The sequence below is a fragment of the Melozone crissalis genome, unplaced genomic scaffold (assembly GCF_028551555.1).
Source record: "Melozone crissalis strain CALT ecotype California unplaced genomic scaffold, PUWL_Pcris_2 ptg000005l_1, whole genome shotgun sequence".
NCBI classification, from domain to species: domain Eukaryota; kingdom Metazoa; phylum Chordata; class Aves; order Passeriformes; family Passerellidae; genus Melozone; species Melozone crissalis.
In genome coordinates, this window is record NW_026535783.1 from 53,300,832 (window position 1) to 53,323,324 (window position 22,493).

General features: G+C 38.9%; 1 protein-coding gene across 2 annotated transcripts; it reads right to left on the reverse strand.

Moving 5' to 3' along the window:
• Window positions 1-237: 237 nt before the first annotated feature.
• Window positions 238-21,915, reverse strand: CDK7 (cyclin dependent kinase 7). Of its 2 annotated transcripts, XM_054287152.1 has the most exons (12): window positions 21,771-21,915; window positions 21,506-21,565; window positions 18,413-18,446; window positions 16,554-16,621; window positions 14,705-14,773; window positions 13,254-13,364; window positions 11,961-12,079; window positions 10,439-10,538; window positions 8,613-8,699; window positions 6,728-6,877; window positions 5,008-5,155; window positions 238-2,297 (listed from the first exon to the last, which is right to left on the reverse strand). In XM_054287152.1, the coding sequence occupies exons 1-12, from the start codon at window positions 21,828-21,830 to the stop codon at window positions 2,272-2,274; spliced, it is 1,032 nt and encodes a 343-aa protein (XP_054143127.1). In that variant the 5' UTR covers window positions 21,831-21,915; the 3' UTR covers window positions 238-2,271. The 2 variants fall into 2 exon arrangements, with proteins under 2 accessions (XP_054143127.1, XP_054143135.1); XM_054287160.1 differs by lacking the exons at window positions 18,413-18,446; window positions 21,771-21,915.
• Between the last annotated feature and the right edge of the window lie 578 nt (window positions 21,916-22,493).

The window sequence follows — 22,493 nt, forward strand, 5'->3', positions numbered from 1 at the left end:
CCTAAATACTTTACCATCATCCAGAATAAGAAATTGCTGGGGAGCCCCATTTTGCAGTGATGACCTGGAGAATCCTTCCTGGCAATTGGGAGAATCCTGGCAATTGGTGTATCCACTTGTAGATGAGGTCTCTAAATTCACCCTGAAAGGGGATCCAGCTTTTACAGGTCCAAATCAGCAAGTCTAAGTGACTTGATTGTATTTTTTAGTGCCGAAGCTGTATCTGATGGTGTACTTCCCTCCCAGCTGGGGGCAGGGCATGGCCTGGGGCCAGGTCTTGGCTGGGAGCATCTTCTCTAAAACACCCTACAAACAAGCCTCTATTAATGCCCAGTGGGAAAGTTCCTTAAAATGATACAATTCTTGCAGACAGCTGCACAAGATGTGAAAGTTTCTAAAGCAGCCAGTTGGTGATAAACAGCTAGCATAAGCATGTCAGTCATTTGTTTTTAGCTAAACAATACTGTCATCACATAATGCCCAAGATTCATCCCCTAAGTCAGCTCTGGCTGAGCACTTCACACTTCAAGCCCCCTCTTACACAGTACAGTAACCATGCTCTGTACATTAATATACAGACTGCCTATATAATTTGGTACCTCTACAACTCTTGCCAGTAGGAGCTTAGACGTTTGCTACTTGTTCTAGGGGAAAAGGTTTCCTTCAAGGAAGGGTATTGTCCAGATTGATACAGCTTTTTCACAAGAAGGAAACTGTGTTTCTTTCCCAAAGCAAAACTGACAGAATACTTAAGATTCTCACTGTCATGCAAACCTTATCTGTTAGAAGGGATACTGCATTTTTCAGTGACTATCTGTTCTACGGGCTGAAGGTCTCCAAGCTTTTAAGACCAGTTAAAAGATATGGTAGATAAGTAAAGGCAAAGAAGTTGACAGTACTCTGAGATCCCTCTTCCCTATTCTGATTAACGTATTTTTGAACCTGTGCCAGTGAGAAGTAGGACTGTAGTTACCTTAATCCTCTAGCCTGCAATGAAGAGGATGATGTTTGATTAAACAGGCAATAAAAATTTATACAACTAATGTTAATGGATAAACTTTTCTCTACACTCTCAATTACCCATCCTAGGAAATCTGTTTACTTTTCAACTGCCAACACCTAATAGAGAACACAGTAGGTACTGGGAAAATACCAACTCTTCTCCCTTACAAGCCCTAATACTTTGCATTAGCTCAAGTAGCAGCAAAATGAAGGAGCACATGAGCAAGATGATGGTTGCTGTTCCTCTACAAGCCTCAAAGTCTGGCACTAGTATACTTGCCACAAAATTAGGAAAGAGAATGCTGAATGTGGTTCCAAGGCAGAAAGATGACAATGGCTCAGCAGGTATCCCTGAAATCCACTGTACAACAGCAGGTGGGCACACAGTTAAGATGCAGCACCAGCGTGTGTAATCTTGGTTCTCTCCACTGCAGAAGTCTAGTTACCCAGCAGAAACTTTGCTACCTCTTGAATTTAGGCAAAGCTGAGTGCAGTGTCTGCACCATAGACTGTCCTACAGACACAGGCTGACAGCAGGACTAGTGTAGTGTAGTTTCACCAGCTGGATCTCCTTCCTCTGTCTCTCACTGCAATCTTCAACGCTTTGAAGGAAACGGTATTTGTATGTTTTCTCTGGTAACTTCTGCAACAATCAAATAGGGAAAAAAACCCTCCAAACAATTCACATTAAATCTGCACTTCACACTGTTTTCAAGGCAGTGGCTGTGTCTTTGCAGAAGTCTGAATGCATGACTGCAGAGTTTTGTTGCATATGCAAACTTGTTTGTTAATACTTCAGCCTACTAACTGAAACAAAAACATATCCTACCCTTTACTTACAGGGATACATTTTTATTATAGGTCTAGAAGACAGTCACATGTTCATCTAAGCAGCATGTGAGAAGAAAATGTTATTTGTACTTTTCCCCCTTAAGATGCATATGTGTACAGAATAGCACGTGATTCAGCACAGAGGTTCTGCAAAATTACTCTATGTACACCTGTAGCCTGCAAGCAGTTTTGACAGTTATTGTCTCAGAGCACGACTCTCAAAGGACAAGAGAGCAAATCAGATAATCTTTTTTTCTCAATAATGATTTTATTGTAAAAAGAACAGTTAATAAAACTTCTCTGTCCATAAGGAAATAATAAGTTCATATTTTACATATGAAAATATTGAAAAATAACCATCCAGCGACGATTACAGCGTTTTATCAATGGCTGGGACTCGGAGCATTTTCACTCATTTTCACTCATCATCCACAGCAACTAAAAAATCAGTTTTTTTGGTAATCCTGAAAAGTGTAAATCACATTGTTAGCAAAGTATAGAGGTCCAGCCTCGTCCTCAAGGCCCCCTTCTACTCTTAACTGTTGAATGCTGTTTATGAAAGACAGTACTTCTTGACATTTTCTAACAAATCCATGAGAGAGTGCTAGAATCAAAGTTCACTTGAAGCAATATGTATATTCCAAAAGTCATCAATTCTGTAATTAAGTTGCATTTAGGATACATGTAAATATTTCTCTTCGTTCATACAAAAACCTAACTGTTGATATGCAAAGCTAACCACCTAATTCTACTTTGAAACTCAAGAAAAGCAAGCTTGTTCTAAGGCTTAAGTTTGTCCCACCGCACACATACTCTAAAGGATTTTTCTTATGTGCTGTCAAATCTAGGACAAATTCTTAATCTTAAATATGAATAGAATGTTTCTGTTTTTTTTTCAAAACCAATAGTTTTGATACCAGATTCCTTATGCTTAATCTACATAGGAAAACTTCAGTGCATCATCCTTTATAATCCCTGTTTTGTGTAGCTACAGCTCTGTAGGAATGCATATTAACAGGACTAGAAATAGGTGTTCTGGGGAAGCAGTGCTGCTTCTGGTTAAGTGACAGAGAGGAGATGGGCAGTTATGTCACTATAGAATCAGTGTCTCCCAAAACCTCACTGATCAGAAGTAAGTGGTAGCAGCAGATACAAAGCACGTACATTTCACACTTTTCTAGGCAGTCATCCATCTAGTGATAGATTTCCTCTGAGAATAGAGGCTGTTTTCTGAGTATTTAGATTTGGTGAACACACCCCACAGGCTACAGGGGTTTGCTCTTGTGGAAAAGCAGCACATATGGCAATGGCATGAATCTTTATTCCAACAGTCAGCTCCCGGTGCCAGTAATTTCAAAGAGGATACCCATCAGCAAGCACTCAGTTTATTCTGCCAAGTTCTGGAGTGCTGACTCAACAGGGCTAGGGGAAAGAAATGTGCTCTGTAGGATACAAGGCTATTCTAAGAATTTCATGAAATGCAACTTATTTTTCTTGGAAATTACATTTGCACATTTCCACGCCCTACAGCAATGCTGTCCTTCAAATTTTTATTTAAACCAAGACTAGAGGATTATTCAGATTTTAAATTTAGATGGTAATGCTATGTAAGAAGAGCAAATCCGGGACAGCAGATTTGCTAGCTCTATCATTGGCTCTCTACTTTAACATTTGTTGGCACTAGAGGAACTACCTTTGAAACCTTCTGGATCTATCAGCCCATCTAAGGCAGTAAAAGAACATTATGAAAATCCACATTAGAAAATACATCATGTCTCCATTCCCAGTGGGTAGAAATTATAATGCTTTTTATAGCAATACTCAAAGGTCTCAAAAAGTAATGCTAACTTCCTTACCGCCTCATTTCTAGCCAATCTCAAAACTCCTAGCATGTACACAGAAGCATGGAAACATGTTAAAGCAACAATTGTTCTAGCTTGATATAGCTCTGGAAACTCTGCTCATTGTCAAATGCACAAATTCAAATCATTAAGTCACAGAAATCAAGCACTCATTTCTCCTTTTTCCTGTCCTTTAGTTAACAGATGTATTTTAGGGTGTATACCCCCAAAAACTTATCACAAACTTTCCATGATCTTTGGAAAAGGAGATAAAATGCTTAAATTAATTGTCTGTGCTATTGTAACTTGACAAGTCCCCACATGCCAGGACACCCATGGTACTGGGGTCAGCAAACAATGTGCAAGTAGTCAGCTGATAACTTTTTTTTTTTGAGATTGAAAACTCAAAGTAGTGAACCTAATGTATTTTTCCTCTAATTTGATGAAGACAGAAACAACAATTCAAAGTGCCTAAAAAGCAAGTTGAACCCTAATAAGGGAGATTTCTCTCTGAACTCAAGAGGAAGTACACTTCTATCAAAGTAGCTCCATTCAAAAAAAATATCACTCATATTAAAACTTGAGTCTCATACAGGCAATAAGAAAAAGCTGATGCTAACCTGACCACTGCTATCTAGCATATTCCAGATGTTAAGAAGACCAACTCCAAGTTTAAAAATAGTATTTACCTCCCTAATAGAAGGCCTGAGTAATTTAGTGTCAGATACAGGTCTTGAGTCCTGAGCACTTGTGTTGCCACAAAGATATGAAATACATCCTACTGTCTGGAGAAGACTGGAGGTGCATCACAGAAGTGTGCTTAATGCTCCTGACCCAGAGTAGTCTTAAAAGTTAACCTCCTTACCTTAAGACAGAGTGAGCAAAAATCTCTCCTCTGAATCTGATCTACCCCCTCCAGCCTGTCATTTCACAGAATATCATGCTATGTTTCAGATTCTCTCTCTCTTTTCTTAAGTGGTGCGAAGTTAAATTACTTCCATCAGAGTAAGAGGTCTCAGAAAAAAAAAAAAAAGGTTCATCATAATAGCCTATAATTTACTGGGGAGTACCACTCTCCATTACAGAATTAATGGAATAGATTTATTTTTTCTAATAGACTCCTAAGCATCATTGAAGAGCCTTTTTTTGTGCTAATTCTGTTAGAAACAGGGCTAAGTAATTCTGACCCCAAACCATATATCATTAAAGGGCATCAGCCAGTGCTCAGGGAATTAGTTAATTTAGAGAGTTTTTCTTCTAAAACACTGGAAGCATTCCATTCTCTCTGAGCATGTAGCTCCTATTTAAAATTGGTGACGTATTACAAAATTACCTTGATCTATTCCTTCTGGTCTTTTCCTTTTTAAATTTAAAAGCGCATTTTGTGGCTCCTTTGCAGCTTCAGCAGGACAGTTGGGTCTTGGAAGCTGATTTCCTGGAGTGGGTCCTGGTCGGTTACTGAAATACTTCTGTTTCAATGCCTTAATGATAATCGAAGAAACAGAAACAAGTAATTAGTATAAAGAGGTTATAGTGAAACCAAGCACTTTTAATTGGGCCTTAAAAACTACTTGAACACTTTTATACTACAGAGTGGCCTCGAGGCAAATAAAGGTTGTGTTAGCAATTACTATCCACCCCACATGGATCTGTAAAGCAAGAGATAATTGTACACTCCTATTTTTAACCAGTGTTCAGACATCCTGACAAAGCTAGATTATTTTGTAAGAAGTCTTGTATAAGTGGCTTCTAGCTCTGAAGAGCTTACATTCTAAATAGACAGATCATATAAGATGATGATATAAAAGAAAGTAGGAATAATGAAAAATTAAAGGAACATTTTTGAAGTCTTGATCAGATTCACAATCTGGACACCAGCTGTTTTGTTAGTTTTTAAGATGGGCCTTTCCCCCATATTGCTCTAACTGTGCTGTTTCTACCCTGTAAACTGTGAGAAAGAAATCACTTGTATTAGAGCAGAAGACAAACACTAGTCAGCAAGATTGGTTTCATGTAGCAGAATTACATACCTTACTTTAAATTTTTGGAACCATGAAGTGTGATTAACAAAAAAGTAGCTGTCTCTTAGGTAATAATTTCTTGGCCAGTTACATGATATTCAATGTCAGCTATAAAGTTTAGACTAGAAAAGTAATATATATTCAAGCCACTATCCTACAATATGACCTGAAAAATGACTATATACTTTTGAACTATCAGAGAGATGTCTCAAGCATAGCAGAACTAATTATCTGGAAACTTAAGAGCAAATATTCTTAAAGATAGTGGCCAAAACAGCCTGAATGTGACCTGGAAAAGTCTTCTAGTACAAAGATACATAACACATGCACTGATGTCATGGCTTCCAATCTAAGCAGCAATGAGGGAGTCCTGGCTCAAAGGGGACAGCGGTTTCTTGCACGCTTCCCTATCAGTGTAAAGTGATAGGGAAGTGTGCCAACTGCTTTTCACTTTTAAGCTTTTAACTGCCAACTGGTGTATCTGCCTCATCTCAGAAATCAGTTATGCAAACTAGAACATTCTGCAAGATCTTTCTTCCAAGTCTTCCATTTCTCCCCATCACAGAGTAGTAAAATTGAAAGTATCACAGAAAAGGATAATTAGATAAGAATGATGGTTTAAACACCACAGAATTTTATGTTTAAGAAGTACCATAAAAGTTTAAAAGACATTGAAGAAGAGACAGGATGAAGTAAGGAGAAAAATCTTCCAAACCCAGGGAGTAAGATAAGCTATGTTAAGACTTAACCTTCGATTTTTAGGTGACTGAATTCAGCATGTCAAATATCACTGTTGGAAGGTCATGGCTCATACACATTTTAGTTCTTTACCTTGACTCCACACTGGGAATGGAGATAACCACTTAGTACTATCCATGCCTTTCACAGTTCTCTCTATAAAACACTGGGATTACGTTTCTAGTAATTCATGTCACGTTTCATTTCAAACATGGCTAACTGGCTTCAAAAAACATTTATCTGATATTAAGAGTGGTTTAATGAACATTAGGAGATAACCCAAGTGTACTATACCTGAGTAGCTGTTACTCTAGTGGAAGGATTAAACGTGAATAAGCCTTGAAGAAGACTGAGCAGATCATCACCAGCTGCACTGAAGATATGCTGAAGTGGCATTCCAGGGAATGGCTTAAATGTGACATAATCTGGAAGACTTGTCATCCCCTACAAAGACCAGAAATAGAATGTATATTTTTCCCCTAGAAAGAGTTCAGCTTTTCACAGAAAGTGAACTGCATATGGCTCTTTCACCAGAAGCCACTCATCTTTCAAAACACACTGCTAATACTTGGTCACCGAAATAAAATAACTAGAGGAATAGAAGGTCATAAAAGCTTTTTTTAAAGTAACTGTTACAGTGTGAAACAACTATCCAAATGATCTGTCCTTCCCTTGCCTTAGTTGTGACCAGTCCAAAAGGAAAAACTGCTCAAAGAAGTATGAAAGAATTTTAGACTGGGTCAGACAAATGAAATAAAACCTCCTTTAGTGAACTGACATGGCAAGAGGGAAAATATTTACAAAAGAGTCAGTCTTCACCTTCTCTACATTAATAAACGTTATCTGAACATCATGTGCATTTTGATATTAAATGCACAACTGAAACTTTATATGGACAATGGGAGCAGGGAAGGAAAATATGCACCAAGCAGTTAAACAAAAAATGAACTGCATACTTTTTTGTTCTCTAGGTATGAGATCAAACCCATTGTGTTCACATTCTAGCATAAAAATTACACAGACAATTGTAACAGACAATTACACAAACATAATGATTTTGTAGTGTTTTAAGTATTTAAAGCCTTAGTTGTCACACTTCAAGTTTGTCCAAGTAAAGTAAAATATTAATACAAGGTCAAATATGTATTCAATCAGTTATAATCTTGATAGTAAAGGCTGCAATTATTAAAATGCACATGTTTGGAAATGAACTTGGGAATTATGTCATCTTTGCTGTGTTAACCAATCTCCTATTCTCTCTTTTACCCACTAGTATCTTAAATTTTCCTCTCCAAAGGAAGGAGAAATGTCATTGCAAAAACCTTCATGCATTCCATTTAGAACCCTCAAGAAATATGAGAATTGTGGGGGCCTAGCAGTGCCTCACACAGCAGTTCTCCATTTGGCTACAGCTCCATTTCATGACCACATATCATAGGATTCCAGCACCACTTACAATAAAGAAAAGCTGCATGGAAAGAAGGCAGAAGTGAACAAGTCCAGTGAGTGCTTCCACAACTCAGCAACAAAAGACAACATCCTGATCAGGGAATTCTGGACTCCCTGTGTCCAGAACTGGTACTACTCCCTGGTAACTGGTACAAGTAGCTCATCAGACATCATGTCTTGCCTCCTGTCACTCTGTTTAATAACCACGGTTGGGTAGGTCATTGTGTGACGTGACAGTAAGTTGGGCCTGGTGTTACTTAATTTGCTGTCATCTCAGAGAAAATCATACTGATTGTATTTGTTTCAGGACCATTGTTGAGGCAAATTGTTTATCCTTAAAGCTGTTGGTCTCCGCTTCGTATTATCCCCAAACTATAATTTACCAAGGCCAACTTAGGTCCCTGCAAATGGTTCCTACTTCTGAAAGTGATTAAAGCCTTCCAGGTTAAAGCATGCTAATTAAACAAGCACCTCAAAAACATTAAGCAGCAACAACAATCTCATACTAGTAGCCATGTGATACTGTGCACATAGAAAGGAAGTGTTGATACTGTTACTGTTGACCAGAGGTTTGGCAAGAGAAACAACAAATCTCAGTTGCTTTATGAGATGAAGCAACTGCCTTCCGAAAAATCTACTCAAGTGTTCTGATATAATCACTTAATTTCAAGAGCTAAAATAGAGAGTATCAAGTAAAACCAGTATCAGTCTGTTAAACAAAACAACTCACAGGCCATTGTTCTTCTGTTGGAGTGCCCAGTGTTTCAAATATCCTTGTCAGCTGGTCAAGATCAGAGTCTCCAGGCAAAAAAGGAACCTGGAAGAAGGACATGGTATTTGAATTAGCTTCTGAACTTCAATTTTAGAAAGAAGCTTTGAGTGATACTGCATAATTGTAAGGCAAAAGCCCCCTGTATACCATCTCCCCACAAAGAGGTACACTGGATAGTTGAGGCATTCTATTTATGCTCAAATAGATTCTGAAAGTTTCCTGAACCCAGGCTTGGTATCCGTGACTTGACAGCAGACAGCTTAAACATAAGACTATGTTTAATCACAACCACATTAATGTAAAATTTACTAAACACAGAAAAGATCTTATATCTCAGAAGTCAACCTAAAGTCAGTTGGTCATCTTTTCCCCACTTGTTCTCAGGAGGTAGCTTTTATATATATTTCAAGTGTATCACAAGTTTGCCTTACAAAATTAAATGAAAACTTGAAGGAAAGTAGAGACCCACTAGGAGAGAAAACTGTCTGATCAGTGTCACATGACATTTAAATAAAGCAAAAAACTGAAAAGGGGATATTTGTCCGGTCCAACTTCTAGCTCACATATCAGACACACAATGTAAGGAAAAAGAAACTTGGTGACCAAAGCAAATTTATGAAGAATTAGAGGCAGTGTTTAATTAATTAGGACAGAAAAACCATAATGGATATCCCTAGTAGACAGCATACTATATTGTGGCATCATGAAAGCCCCTTGAATATAAACTGCTTTCATAAAAAGCTCTTGGAAGTTGCATTGTCCCAAAAAAGAACACATACATTTCAAAATATCACAATGATAAAAACTGAACCATAATGCACTTTGTGTTTTGTGACAAACCAAAGAATCAAATGAATTCAAGAATTATTGGCTTACTAACTTTGCTTAAATGCATTCAGATTTAGCAGGTCTAATGCATATTTATGTATCCATCAACAGTGCTGCTTAAAGAGCCACTGTTCATTTCCATATCTTGATCTGCCAATCAAATTCAACCAGCACACCTATTTGGTGTGACCAGTCAAAGCAAAAGGTTTCTTTCAAAGTCTTTTCACACAAGTCTGGTTATGATATGGCCACAAAAGCATTCAAAGGTGTAGAAACCAAGGAGAAGTCACTTAGTCATGGAAGTGCAGGATACTTCATGCCTTCAACTGTGTCTGTACCCCAACTCTCCACTGCTCCCCTCTTTAAAGACACTTTAATGTCTTCTCCAAAGAGCTATACAATAAACATTCCACTTCAGTGGAAAATACTCAAGGATCATTACATTTGTGTACCACACTGAAGAGTGCCATAAGATTATCCTGATGTTAAGCTTCACAGCTTCATTCCAGTATTGTCAACTAAACGCATTTTAGAAGAAAATTAGTCCTCCATTCATTTTCAATAAAACCACAATTAAGGTACTGGTGATTATAACTGAGGAACAGTGTATAAGGGATAGCCCAAGCAGGTATATGCATGCGATGTTACATTCCTAGAACAGTAGTGATCTAAAATAGGTATCTGTGGACTGTAAGAGTTACCTACTTGACCTCTCCCAAGGCATGACTGTGACAGTTTGTGGCAACTTTTTAACCCTGGTGTTTAAAGACTTCCAATGCTTGTGATGTTTATGAAGCCTCAGTTTATTCCAGAAAACCACTTTGATTACAGTTAATAAGATTTTGGAAAGTTTTTTCTGGCCTGGGTTCATCTGCTTTTAGCAGGAAAGAAAAAACCCATAAAAAGCCGTAGTGAACAGAAGGGCCAATACAAAATGCTTACATTTGAATACTTACTCTGAGGAGCAATTCAGCTAAAATACAACCAACAGCCCACATATCAACACCAACACCGTACATTCTAGCCCCAAACAATAGTTCTGGAGCTCGGTACCACCTGAAAAGAAAACACATTTTGGAAGAATAATCTGGCTTTGCCCATGTCAAATGCTACATACTGTTGCAATGCAAAAGCTAAGAAAAGGATATAACTTCTACCTATATACTTTTCAAATATTGAAGAGTTGTATTCTGTAAAGTGTTTTGTTTAAGAAGAAATGAACAAATTTGTGCACACCTCACCACAGGGTCATGTACAACCACAGATGAACTGCAGTTTCAACTGACCTGATTACAAGTATTGAACAGCAGACACGCAAGGAAGAAAGTTCTTAACATGCAGGTAAATTGAAATTTTCTTAAAATTTTATGTTGAATGAATCACAGCAAGACAGAATTCCTTCCATCTCCCAAGAATTTCCATATCAACAAACCTAAGTATAGAGACTACTTTTATGTAAAATGAGCCTTGTTTTATTGAATGAACTACTCACACTGCCTAAGAACAATCAAATTTAACAAAATGGCACTGCATTTGACACTGTAGAATTTCTGTCTTTTGAATAAAGGTGTTAAACCAGCTTTGCCTGAATAGCTTTAGCATTCCAGCAGTCAAAAAGCAGAATGTTGCATATTTTGCAGCCCCACTTTTTACAGCATACCTTAAATAAGCATGCCATAAAAACCATTCATAAATACTTAAACTGGTTCAAGTGTTTGTCTCAAAATAGGTTGTCGCAGACATTTTTCACAGAAATCCTTTCTTTCAGATTTCTGCATCATCTGGGAAGCAGAAGCCCCAGAGGAGAATGTAAACAATTGTTATCAGCTGCTGTGAAATGCAATAGGATGCACCTGTGATTGGTTCATGTTCCCATGTTTATAATTAAGGGCCAATCACAGGAGCAAGCTGGGGACAGAGCCCCTGGACACAACTCTGTTATAGATTCTTTCTGAGCTTAGCTTAGCAGCATCTGCAACCTCTCTCTTCATCCTATTTAGTATAGCCATAATGTATTATATATCATATATCAATAAATCCAGCCTTCTGATCAAGAAACAAGATTCTCGTCCATCTCTCACCCCCAGCGACCCACTCAGGTCGCTGTAATAACAGGTAATGTGAATAACTCCAAAAATGGTTCTAGGTTCTTGTGATTAGCAGAAAGTAGCAGCTGTCATTCTTGCTCCAAAATCCAGGCTTCTAAGCAGACATGTGTATTACACGTGCTATTTCCAGACATTTCAAAAGAGTATAATTTTGATAGATAACAGGAACCACCCCCACAGATACATACTCAAGCAGTTCTTATGGAGACTTTGTTAAACAATGCTTCCTTGTGGTATTTTTATGCAGCTCTTGCCACATCACATGAGCAGATACCACTCTGAATATGTTGATTTGACATGACATATTTCAAGAAATACCTATAAAGCAACTAAACAATCTCTGTGTAAGAAACAAAATAGAGTGCCTTACCTTGTTACTACCTGATGTGTGTAAACTCTGTTTGGGCTTCCAAAAGATTTTGCCAAGCCAAAGTCAGCCAATTTCAAAACTCCATTTTCATCTAGCAACAAGTTATTTGGTTTAAGATCCTGTCAGTATAGAAAACAAATAATGAGATTTACCAGTATTGATAAAAACAGACATATAATGAATCTCCTGGCAGACACATCATAACAGTGTTGTAAAATGAAAGATTTAATTCTATCCTAAATCCTACATTGTCAGCAAAAATTTTAACCCCCCCAGGACATAAGAATTTCATTATATATGGAAACCATAGTGAGACAGATCCATTTAATATTAACACATTTAACTTGCAGAGTTTAAAAAAGCCTCTTGATAGGTTTTACATTTTCTGCAAGTACAGCAGTTGTGTTATCTGCACAGCTGCCAAATGAATAATAAAAAGACTTGGACGATGCTTCAAATAATGGCAGAAATCACAGAAGCCACACAGTTCAATACAGTAGCAGTATATTGTGGGCTGACCTCAGGCCAACAGAGATCAACCCAACAGTACCCAACAGTATCCAACCCAAAAGTATCCACACAGCCATTTGCTCTTTTTCTTCTTACCCCACCCACCACCTTCAGCAGTACAGGGGAGAGAAGATCAAAAGCAGGAAAACTCTAGGAGCAGCACAAAGGCAGTTTAACAGGAAAGAACTAAAAATCAAAGCAAACAAGCAAGGCCATGGAAATCCTTCACCACCCTCCAAAAGGAGAGTGATACATAGTCTCCAAAGGGCAGCTAGCTTGTAAACCAAAATTCCCCCTTTTTCCTCTACCCCAGTTTTTACCACTGACCAAGGCATTACATGCCATACAGTATCCCTACGAACAACTTGGGTCAGCTGCTTCAGCTGTGTCTCCTCCTTACTTCTTACCCCAAGCCTACTCATCAGGGCAAGGGCAGAGTGAGAAAAAGAGAAAGCTTTGACACTGCCTGATAGAAAGGAGAAAGCCTCAAGAGTTCAGCTGCTATGAAAAAAGTCCAATCCATCCCAGGCAGACCCAGTTCACAGTGATAATTAAAGTCACATCTAACTGGAGAACCTTTTATGCAAGTATCAAAGTCATAAGCACATCTGTAAATGTTAACATTTCTGGTACTGCTATTATCTCTCCAAAACAGCAAATATGAATGCTTATGGAATGAGACTGTCTAAATTCCAAAACTACCTTCATTAGGCTTTAGACTCTAAATCCACCCAATGTGATTTTTGTTGCAGGATGAAGGCGGTCAATTTAGAACATGCTTACCCTGTGTAAAATCCAATGCTGATGTAAATATTCTAATCCTTGAAGCGTCATCAGCATATATGCCTTGATGTGAGACTGCGTCAACACAATACTTGTATCCTTTATAATAACCTGCAAAGTGTTGAAGTCATGGTAAAGCTCAGCACACAAGACAACCTCATCTCCATTCTTTCAGCTCAAAAGTTATTTCCACCTTTAAGACAGGCCTCAGATTGGCAGTCATATATTCTCTACCATTTCACCCTTTTTCCAGAAAAATAGTCAGTTTTGGAGATCAGAATTGAAATGGGGAGTCCAGATAGCTTACATGAACTTTGCATAACCCAACAACAAAAAAATGCGTGGGAAACAGAAGTTTAGCATTCAATCTCAGTTCCATGTTGATACCCAAACTTCCAGGACAAAGATGTACACATATGAATGATAAAAGTGACAATAAACTAGAAATTATGTTTCCCCTTATTCCTTCTTTCTCTTTGCAATTTAAGTAACTAATCTTTGTAAATACAATGGTTTCCTCTTCTATTTCCAAAAAGACCAGAGGGTATGGCCACTTGATTGTATTTTAAAAAAAAAATCTACTTCAGTTTTCTACATTCTTTGATTTTTAACATTAAAATTCTACAAAGACCCCAAAGCTTGTTTGTTAATACTACAGTCCTGCCCAGTAATAGCCTTCCATAAGCTAAGTTTTGGAAGAGCTAAGACTGCACAAATTTCATGTACGCAGCAGATGCTTAATCACAACAGGCAGCAGTCTCAGGGGCAGCCTGAGTGATACCACAGTACAATTTAAAGATTGCACACATGTACATCATGCAATCCAAGAGTATTTAATTTTTCTTTGTACACCAATCTTCTTCATCTCTAAACTTTGCCTAACTACTATGTAAACAGAATGAATCCTCTAAAAGTCTACTCATTACTAACCTCTATTAGCAAAAATCTGATCTAACCTTTTCATGACTTGCATTCACCTAAATTTCAGCAAGCCTGTCCCTGGAAGGCACCAATTTGCAATTACCTAGCATTGCTACATTTGAAAACATGTTTAAAGTGCACATGATTTTACTACCAGCATGTCTCTTACTATACTTCAGTGTCACACTTATGTAAACATGTTTGGTGTTATGCTTATCAACTGCATCCCAGAAGCAATGATCCAGAGGCTCTACACTCTGACTGGAGTTCCAGAAAACTAACATAGTCAACACAATTTCTTCCTTTAAGATCATGCTGACAAGTATTTCGAAGTAAAGGAATTAATCAAATGAGAACTCAAAAACTGAAATTACTGAAGCTACTTTTAAGACATGACCTTAATCAACTGACATAATAAAAGACACCTTTCGAATATGGGCTTGTTAAAGCAGCACTTTACATAAGCCTGTTAAAGCAGCACTTTCATAAACCATCTTAATATACGGAAATAAAGTCTTTAAAAATCTTACCTCTAAATCTGTTTCCATAAAATCAAACACCAGACTAATATTAGACTTGTGTCCAAATGCATCAATAAGCTGCAAAACAAAATACATTATGATTAAGCATGCTCTGATTCTTCCAGTTTTCTGAAATTCAACACTACTGTAGTCTGTACGTGGATTTTCAGTTTACTGAGAATTTGTTCAAGTTCTTTGACTTGTAACACAAAAATTCTTACTCAGTTTAGCTTCTTAACTCAGTTTCCAAACCAGAAAAAAATTCCCATTAAATATGGCAACAACATTTCACATGATTGCCCTTCCTTCCTGGAGATAGACAAAAGAGCAAGAATTAACTTTATCATGTTAACTACAACAGATAATGTAATGCAAACCACATATCTCCCAAACTTTCCTGTTCTAACTACCCTTCAGTGAGACAAGACTAAGTTTGCCCATGGATTCAGCTTTGTGCATCTCCTTCCTGTAAGCATACAATATTTAGAAATTTTAAGTGTTAGGCTTATGAACTTCAGACATTTTTAGATCTGTATTCATTTTTGTAGCTAGCTTTCCAAGGTAAATAAAACTCTTTTGAGGACATCCAAACAGCCCTTTCTTAGGATGAAGCTGTGTAATGACACAATCAATTTCTAATTTGAGATAACACAAGCGTGATATTGAGCAAAAGCAAGAGATCATTTAGCCTGGTGTTCTTCCTTCAAGCTGAAGAAGATATGTGTGCAACTGGTGCAGCTCACTCCTCAGTCTCAGTGTGATGACCACATAAATTGGCAAACTGCAAGGTATTTGTTTGAATAGTTCAGAATAGCAGTGACTGTGCCCCTTACACTCCCAAAACCCACAAACGTTTTGTAGGGACTACTAAGTGGAGCACAACACCATCTCTTGTTTTTGGAACCTGCTTCTGGAACTCCTGATTATAAATTTGTCTAACTCTTCTTTGAACGGTTGATGCAATTTGCTTCTACACGGCCCATGGCAACACATCCTATGAATTCATTACACACTGAATGAAGCAGTACAGTCTCCACTCCTGCTGCCAATAGGTTTTAAATGCATCTTATTTCTAGGACAATGGTGTTTGGAAATATAATTCCTGCACGGACACCACCTATCACCTTGGTTTTGTAGACCTCCCCATTACCAGCTTTTCCCTCTCCAAAATGATTAATTCCTCATTTTTTTCATAAAGAATATGCTCCATCCCTCTGCCTTTTTAGTTGTCACCCCCTGCATGTTCTCTAACCTTGATAGCTAAAGCAACCACTTTGAAAGTAGGGTCACAATCCAGAAGAGAACCATATTTTCGCTTTGAAAAGTATACAGAAAATTAGTATTTCATGTACTTAATCATATTGACACTTTCTAATTATCACTATGATCTAACTTTTTAGTGTTTTTAGCTCCAGCTGTGTATCTGTAGGTGTAAGTATACCAAAATGCAATTGAAACTAAAAAGAGATTTTAAACATCATATCTATGTGCTAAAATAAGCCTGCTATTTTATACATGACTAATAAGCCACATGACTTCCCTGTTACCATTGCTTTAAAAAGCCTGCTTTTTGACTGTCACCAGTTCCCTATGAAGCAATCAATCAAGTAAATTCAGCACTGTGTTCATTAGCAATCCTATCAGAGATGCAAAACCAAGCAATCTACATTCTCACAATTGTTCTACCATTAGCATCTATGTAGGCTCAGGCAAAAACCTGAAATTATTAAAAAAAATAAACCAAAACAACACCTCTGCCTTTGTTATTGAAATAGGCACATAATAATTGACATAATAATTGTTGAATTACTGACAGTATTTTAAGACTGATTCTAGAACTAGCATTTGTTTTACTTACACCAATAATATTTGGATGGCTTAGCTCCTGTAACAGTTTTATCTCCCTGAGGGCAGTCCTGTTGATTCCTACAGTGATGGAAAGAAGAAAAGAAGATGAAAGAACAAAATAAAAACTCTGGATTAAGCTCCAAATAAACTTGTCATTCTACTACTCACAGACTATTTACTACTACAAATTACATTCCTAACACTAGTCAATTTGCTAAATAACATGGACATTGCCATAACTAACTAAATTGCTGCAAAATAGAAATGGGCATACACTTTCTTCCATGGCAAGTCCATTTCACACCATAGTAATCAGGCTTACATTATGAAGCAACACATGTACATTTTGGCAAAAAGGGAAAGTTGTAGGGAAAAAAAATCACCTTTTTCAGGGTATTGGAAGGCTTCCTTTAATTTTAAAGAAAAGTTTCATTTTGCAATCAGTCCCTCAACATGTCTCACTTCCAGAGAGAGGCATACCGTCAACCCTCATTAATAAACCTCTTTTCTTTTTGACATACCATTATCTAATAATGCAAGGCATATGTTTTTCTACATTTATTCTGTAGCATATACAAGGCATAAAAGAGAGAGCAACCAAAACCTGCTTACTCTTACTTGAATTTCCCCATAAGCAGATTTTATACAGGAAAAACCAGGGGCCAACAGGGAGCAAATGGTGTCCTTCAGCAGTCACACTGATGGCACTGTATCAAACCATGGTTCCTGCAGGGTACCAATTCCTCCTTCAAAAATGCTAGAATGTGTGGCTTGTATGAAAACTGGCAAGCAAATACTCCTGTGGTGTATCATGCAGGAAATTCCAGCTGCACATGAGCCGAAAAACAGTGCTCTCCTAAAACCTGGCATATGATTCAATGCTAAAACTTGCAAAGTTTTGGGTCAAGCTACATTGATTACTTTACATTCCTGCTTTGCCTCTTTTAATTACATGTTTTGGAATCAAATTAACAAAGGCTGCTTTTGGGTAGGCACAGTCTTAGATGAAAACAAAAAAGCATGCCATGTTATCAGATAACACAGCGAAAGCAGATATGATCATTATTTTGAATAACATCTTTCACCTACAGCTAGACACTGTAGAGGGCAAAAGCAATGACTGTCCCTAAGGGCCATTAGGCCATTGAGGGCCAAGTAGATCACAACTCTCAGGCAGCTGGCTCAATTGTGAGACTCTGGGATGAGTGATCAGTTTCTCTTTAAAAGAAAAGAACTGGAGAGTTGATAGCAAAGACTGTTCACTGGAAAGCTGATGAAGGAGTCCTGAAGGACAGCAGCCTGCACACAAATAAAATTCTGCTGCACCTTGCAGGCGATAAGACAAAGATTACTTGGTTTCAATTTGCCATATTCACACCTACAGGCACAGGGTTGGTCAGAGCACATGCTCCATAGGGTTGAACATCAAAAAAACAGGACACAGAGACAAGAGTTTTGATCTTGTTTTTATCCACTTTTGCCTCTGTGCACATCACAAAAATAGAACAAAGGAAACATCTGAAAACATGCTAATACTCTCACTCATCTTAAGTATTTAAGGCATAGAGATGTATTGATACAAAAAGGTATTCTAAACTCAGTGCTGTTGTTATTACTATTAGTCCATGCTATATTCATGTATGAATTCCATTAAAATTGAGAAGTTATATACTCATATTTAAACATATACCATTCATGCAGGTGTCTATGCTGTTTTTGGTTGTCCCTGCAGCTTGTGAAGCAAACCTCTACTAAGCCTTACTGAGCTCAATTTTCTCAGCCAATGGTATGGGAAATTAATGTCTCAATTCACAAAAACAAAGCAAACAAAGCACAGCTTCTACAGTATGAATTTGTTTTAAAACTCACCATCTTTAGCTTCTGATCTATGCCCCAGTTTAATCTGAAAATAAATATTTCATGTTAAGCAAGATTAAGATGGTGGAGAATACATTTTTTTAGTGTTGCTCCTCTAAGACAGAATTAGTTTTTGAGTAATGAATCACTTTACCAGCTGGGTTGGCTTTAACTGGAGTTTATTTCCCCCTTAAAAAATAACTGTCTCTACAGCATTAGTTTTGACAAAAAATAGCAATGAGGGCACTAAAAACAGACATAATGCAAGTATAAACTACTTTGTAGCCACAAAGCTTTATTACAACGCTAAATGAGCTTCTCCTTAGGGAGAAATGAGAGCTAAGTAATTGACAGTTATCTTAGAGTGATTCTAGTAAAATTAGCATAGGCTGTAAACTCAGGCAGGCTCTAGGTCTTTTTGTCTCAATCATCTAATGACTTGAAATTTTAAGTCTAGAATTATATTGAATGATATTTCCAGATGATAAAAGTTAAGAAAATATTCTGATAAAACAAAGAATGCTCTCCACCACAGCCTCTACCAGCAGCAACCATACAAAACAAATATTGCAATGCTAAAGGAATTAGTGCATTAAACAAGACTGCTTACTATTAACACGATTCAACCTGTTGAGTCTTCAAATAAAGAAACCATTGTAACATGCATTTTTCATCCCTTATAAAGAACAGCTGAAGACCCATTTTTAATATAAAAACTTCCTGCAATTCCTTCAGATAGTAACAATTGAAACACTTCATGACAATGTAAGCATTTCCATTATTTGTATGCAAACCAGCATGCTAGATATCCAAGATCACTTTTGTCATATTTTATCAAAAAACAATCATACTGGATAAGGGACATTACTGGAAAACTCTGAAGTCTAGTAAGGGCCTCTGACTACTATTCATTATTGTTTGTTCAAGCTGGCAGCAACACAGTAACAAATAAAGGACTGAGGGTACTCAAAAGAGACTTGAGGGCCCCAGGACAATTAATAAAAGAATATGGAGAACAGACAGTGATCCTTCTGGTATCAAGAAATAATACTGATAGGAATAGGCAGATCCATCAGGTTGCCATGTGGCTCTGAGGTTGGTGTCACAAGAAAAACTTTGGGTTCTTTGACAGTTGAAAGTTTGAACACCTGTTCTACTGACACCTGGTTGGAAGGTTGCACCTTTCTCAGAGTGGAAAAAGAGCTCTGGCAGAGGAGCTAGCAGGGCTCATTGGCAGAGCTTTAAACTGGCTTGGAAGCGAGAAAAGGAAAATACCCAGCTCACCAGTGATAATCAGTGGGACAGTGTGTCGAAACCTGAGGAAATGAACACTAATGGGCCACCTCCATCTGCTTCATGAGGGGCTGGCTACAAATTACAGCACCTGAAATGTGTCTCTACCAACACATGCAGCAGGAGGAGCAAACAAGAGGAGCTCAAAGCTTCAATTCAGTCCCACAGGTTTGATATCATTGACTTAAGTGAAACCTGGTGGGATCAGTCCTGAGACTGGAGTGCCCTGTTGGGCAGCTGCAGGCTCTTCAGGAGAGGCACACAGGACAAAAGAGGCAGGGGGGTGGCATCATATGTAATGGAAGGGCTGGAATGTACCAAGCTTACAGCTGGAAATGGTGCAGTTGAGAGCCTCTGGGTAGGAAAGAAGGGACAAATAATGTGGATGTCATTGTGGAAGTCTGCTACAGATCTCCCAGTCAGGACAATGATGCCAATTAATTCTTCTTTGAGGAACTAAGGGATGCTTCCAAATCAACTGCCCTTGTTCTTATGGGGGACTTCAACTTGTCAGAAAGCAACTGGAAGCATCACACAACAGGTACAGCCTGGGACAGAAGATTCCTGAAAATCTGGACAACTCTGTGGAAAAGGTCCCAGGGGAGCTGACTCAAAAGGACCTTCTTTGATCTGCTGCTTGTCAACAGAGAGAATCTCATGAGCAAAGTGGAAACTGAGGCCATCTTGGCCACAGCAACCACAAAGCCATTGAGTTTAAAATCTCTGTTAACAGTAGGAAAGCGCCAGCAAAACTTCAACCCTGGACATGAGGAGAGCAGACTTCAGGCTACTCAGGGAATTGATAAGTAAAGTCCCCTGGAAAAACATTTTTGCAGGTGCTGGGCCCATCAGTGCTGGCTACTTTTTAAGCATCACCTCCTAGGGGCACTGGAACAGGCAATTCCCAAATGTCATGAGTCAAGCAGATGAGGAAGAAGGACAACTTGGCTGAACAGGGATGTCCCCTTGAATATAAGGTAAAGAAGGAAGGCATACGCTCAATGGAAGCAGGTCAGATGACATGGAAAGAATACAGAGAGGCTGCTACACACTTATTATTAGAAGGGGAATCAATATGAGATTTTATTGAGATGGTGGCCAACCTCAATGGACAAAGCTGCAAGAAACAAGGCTCTGCTAATTCAATTATTCAGGAAACATTTGTCTAAAAATGACAAGACTTGAGGTAACAGCACAAAGCTAATTCAGAGGAGTTTAAGTTGGATATTAGGATAAGATTCCTCATCCAAGGGAAGCAGCCATGGCACCCAGTGGTGTTTGGACAACTGCCTCAGGCACATGGTGTGATTCTTGCATTGTCCGGCACAGCGATGACAGCTGGATTTGATTATGTTGATGGGTCCCTTCCAACTCAGCATATTCTATGTTTCTATAAATTTTAAGGAACTTTATAAAGGATAACATTCTGTAATGAAGGAAATTGGACACTGCCACAGCAACGATTTAAAATTAAACAAAAAAAAAACAACTATCAAGGCACAGTAAAGTCTGCAGTTCAGTAATGTGTGTGTGTTGGTTTGTTTGTTGAATAAACCTAACAAATAACTAGAAATTCAAGTCACAGACCATGCAACCCTTCAGAAACACAGCAAAGCCACTTCCTCTTCTGGAGTGGGTGGGCATTACAAACAGGTTAACCAGATCATTTAAACAAACTTCTGTGCTTAGAGAGATAGAAATGCATATCATGCCATTTCCCATCAAGTTGGTTAAAAAAAAAAAAAAGACGTTAGGTAGGTCAAGAGTAACCAGACACTTTGTGACAGGCTGAGAAGACATTCTGACACATACCTTCTTAATAGCAACGATTCGGTTGTTCGACTTGTCCCTGGCTTTAAAAACGGTGGCGAACTGGGGACAGAGAGAGATGCTGCTGTGAGCAGGGCCTGACAGACTGGGCGAGGGAGAGGCCCCGAGCCCTCCTCGGGCCCAGGGTGGGCACCGCCCCGCGCTCCCCGCGTCTCCCTCCCGTCGCGGGCGGGCGGCGACACGGGCCGGGCCCAGCTGGGCTGCCGCAGCCCCAGGGCCGCGGGCGGCCCCCGCAGCGGTTGCTCACCTGCCCCTCCCCAAGGAAGTCGAGCTTCTCGTAGCGCTTGGCGCGGGCCCGCGCATCCATGACCGGGACGTTGTGCGGCAGGAGCGGCGGCGGGGATGCCCGGGAAGGCGGCAGCACTGCGCGGCGCTGCTCGGCGCTTTCACCCCCAGGCCCCGCCGCTTCCAGCCCCGGCGCGGCCCGGCCCCTGCGCGCGCAGCGGCCCACGGTGAGGCGCAGGCGCCGTTCCCTGACGGATCGGCCTCGGCTCGGGTGCGCGGCGCGGTTCGCGCTGTGGCTCTCTGCTGCAGCGGGCAGCAGCTCCTCCCCGAAGCTGCTTCTGTTTTCACCCTGATCTCACGTCTGACATTCAGGGACATTTCTGTAATTTCTGTGCTTAGGGGGACAGTTTTTTAATTTAAAAAATTATTATTCTATAGAAAGGGTGCTCTCAGGCACTTTGTTAGGTTCTAGTGGAAATTCTTAATTGTACTTCTATAGTTTCTTCATTATGAATAATTACCTACCATATAGTACTTAAAACTACCGTCAATACCATCAATACTACTACTGTAAGAGTAGTACAGTATTTCTCATACAGGAGAAATTCTCACTTGAAAATTAATTTCCCTACATGTCCAAGCTTTGCTATTATTTACTAATTAGTCTGTAAGACCAACAAAGTTGTGCAACTATGAAGAATAGCCAACATCTCTGAGAGCGCTTCAGTGTCTTCCTGCCTCTAAA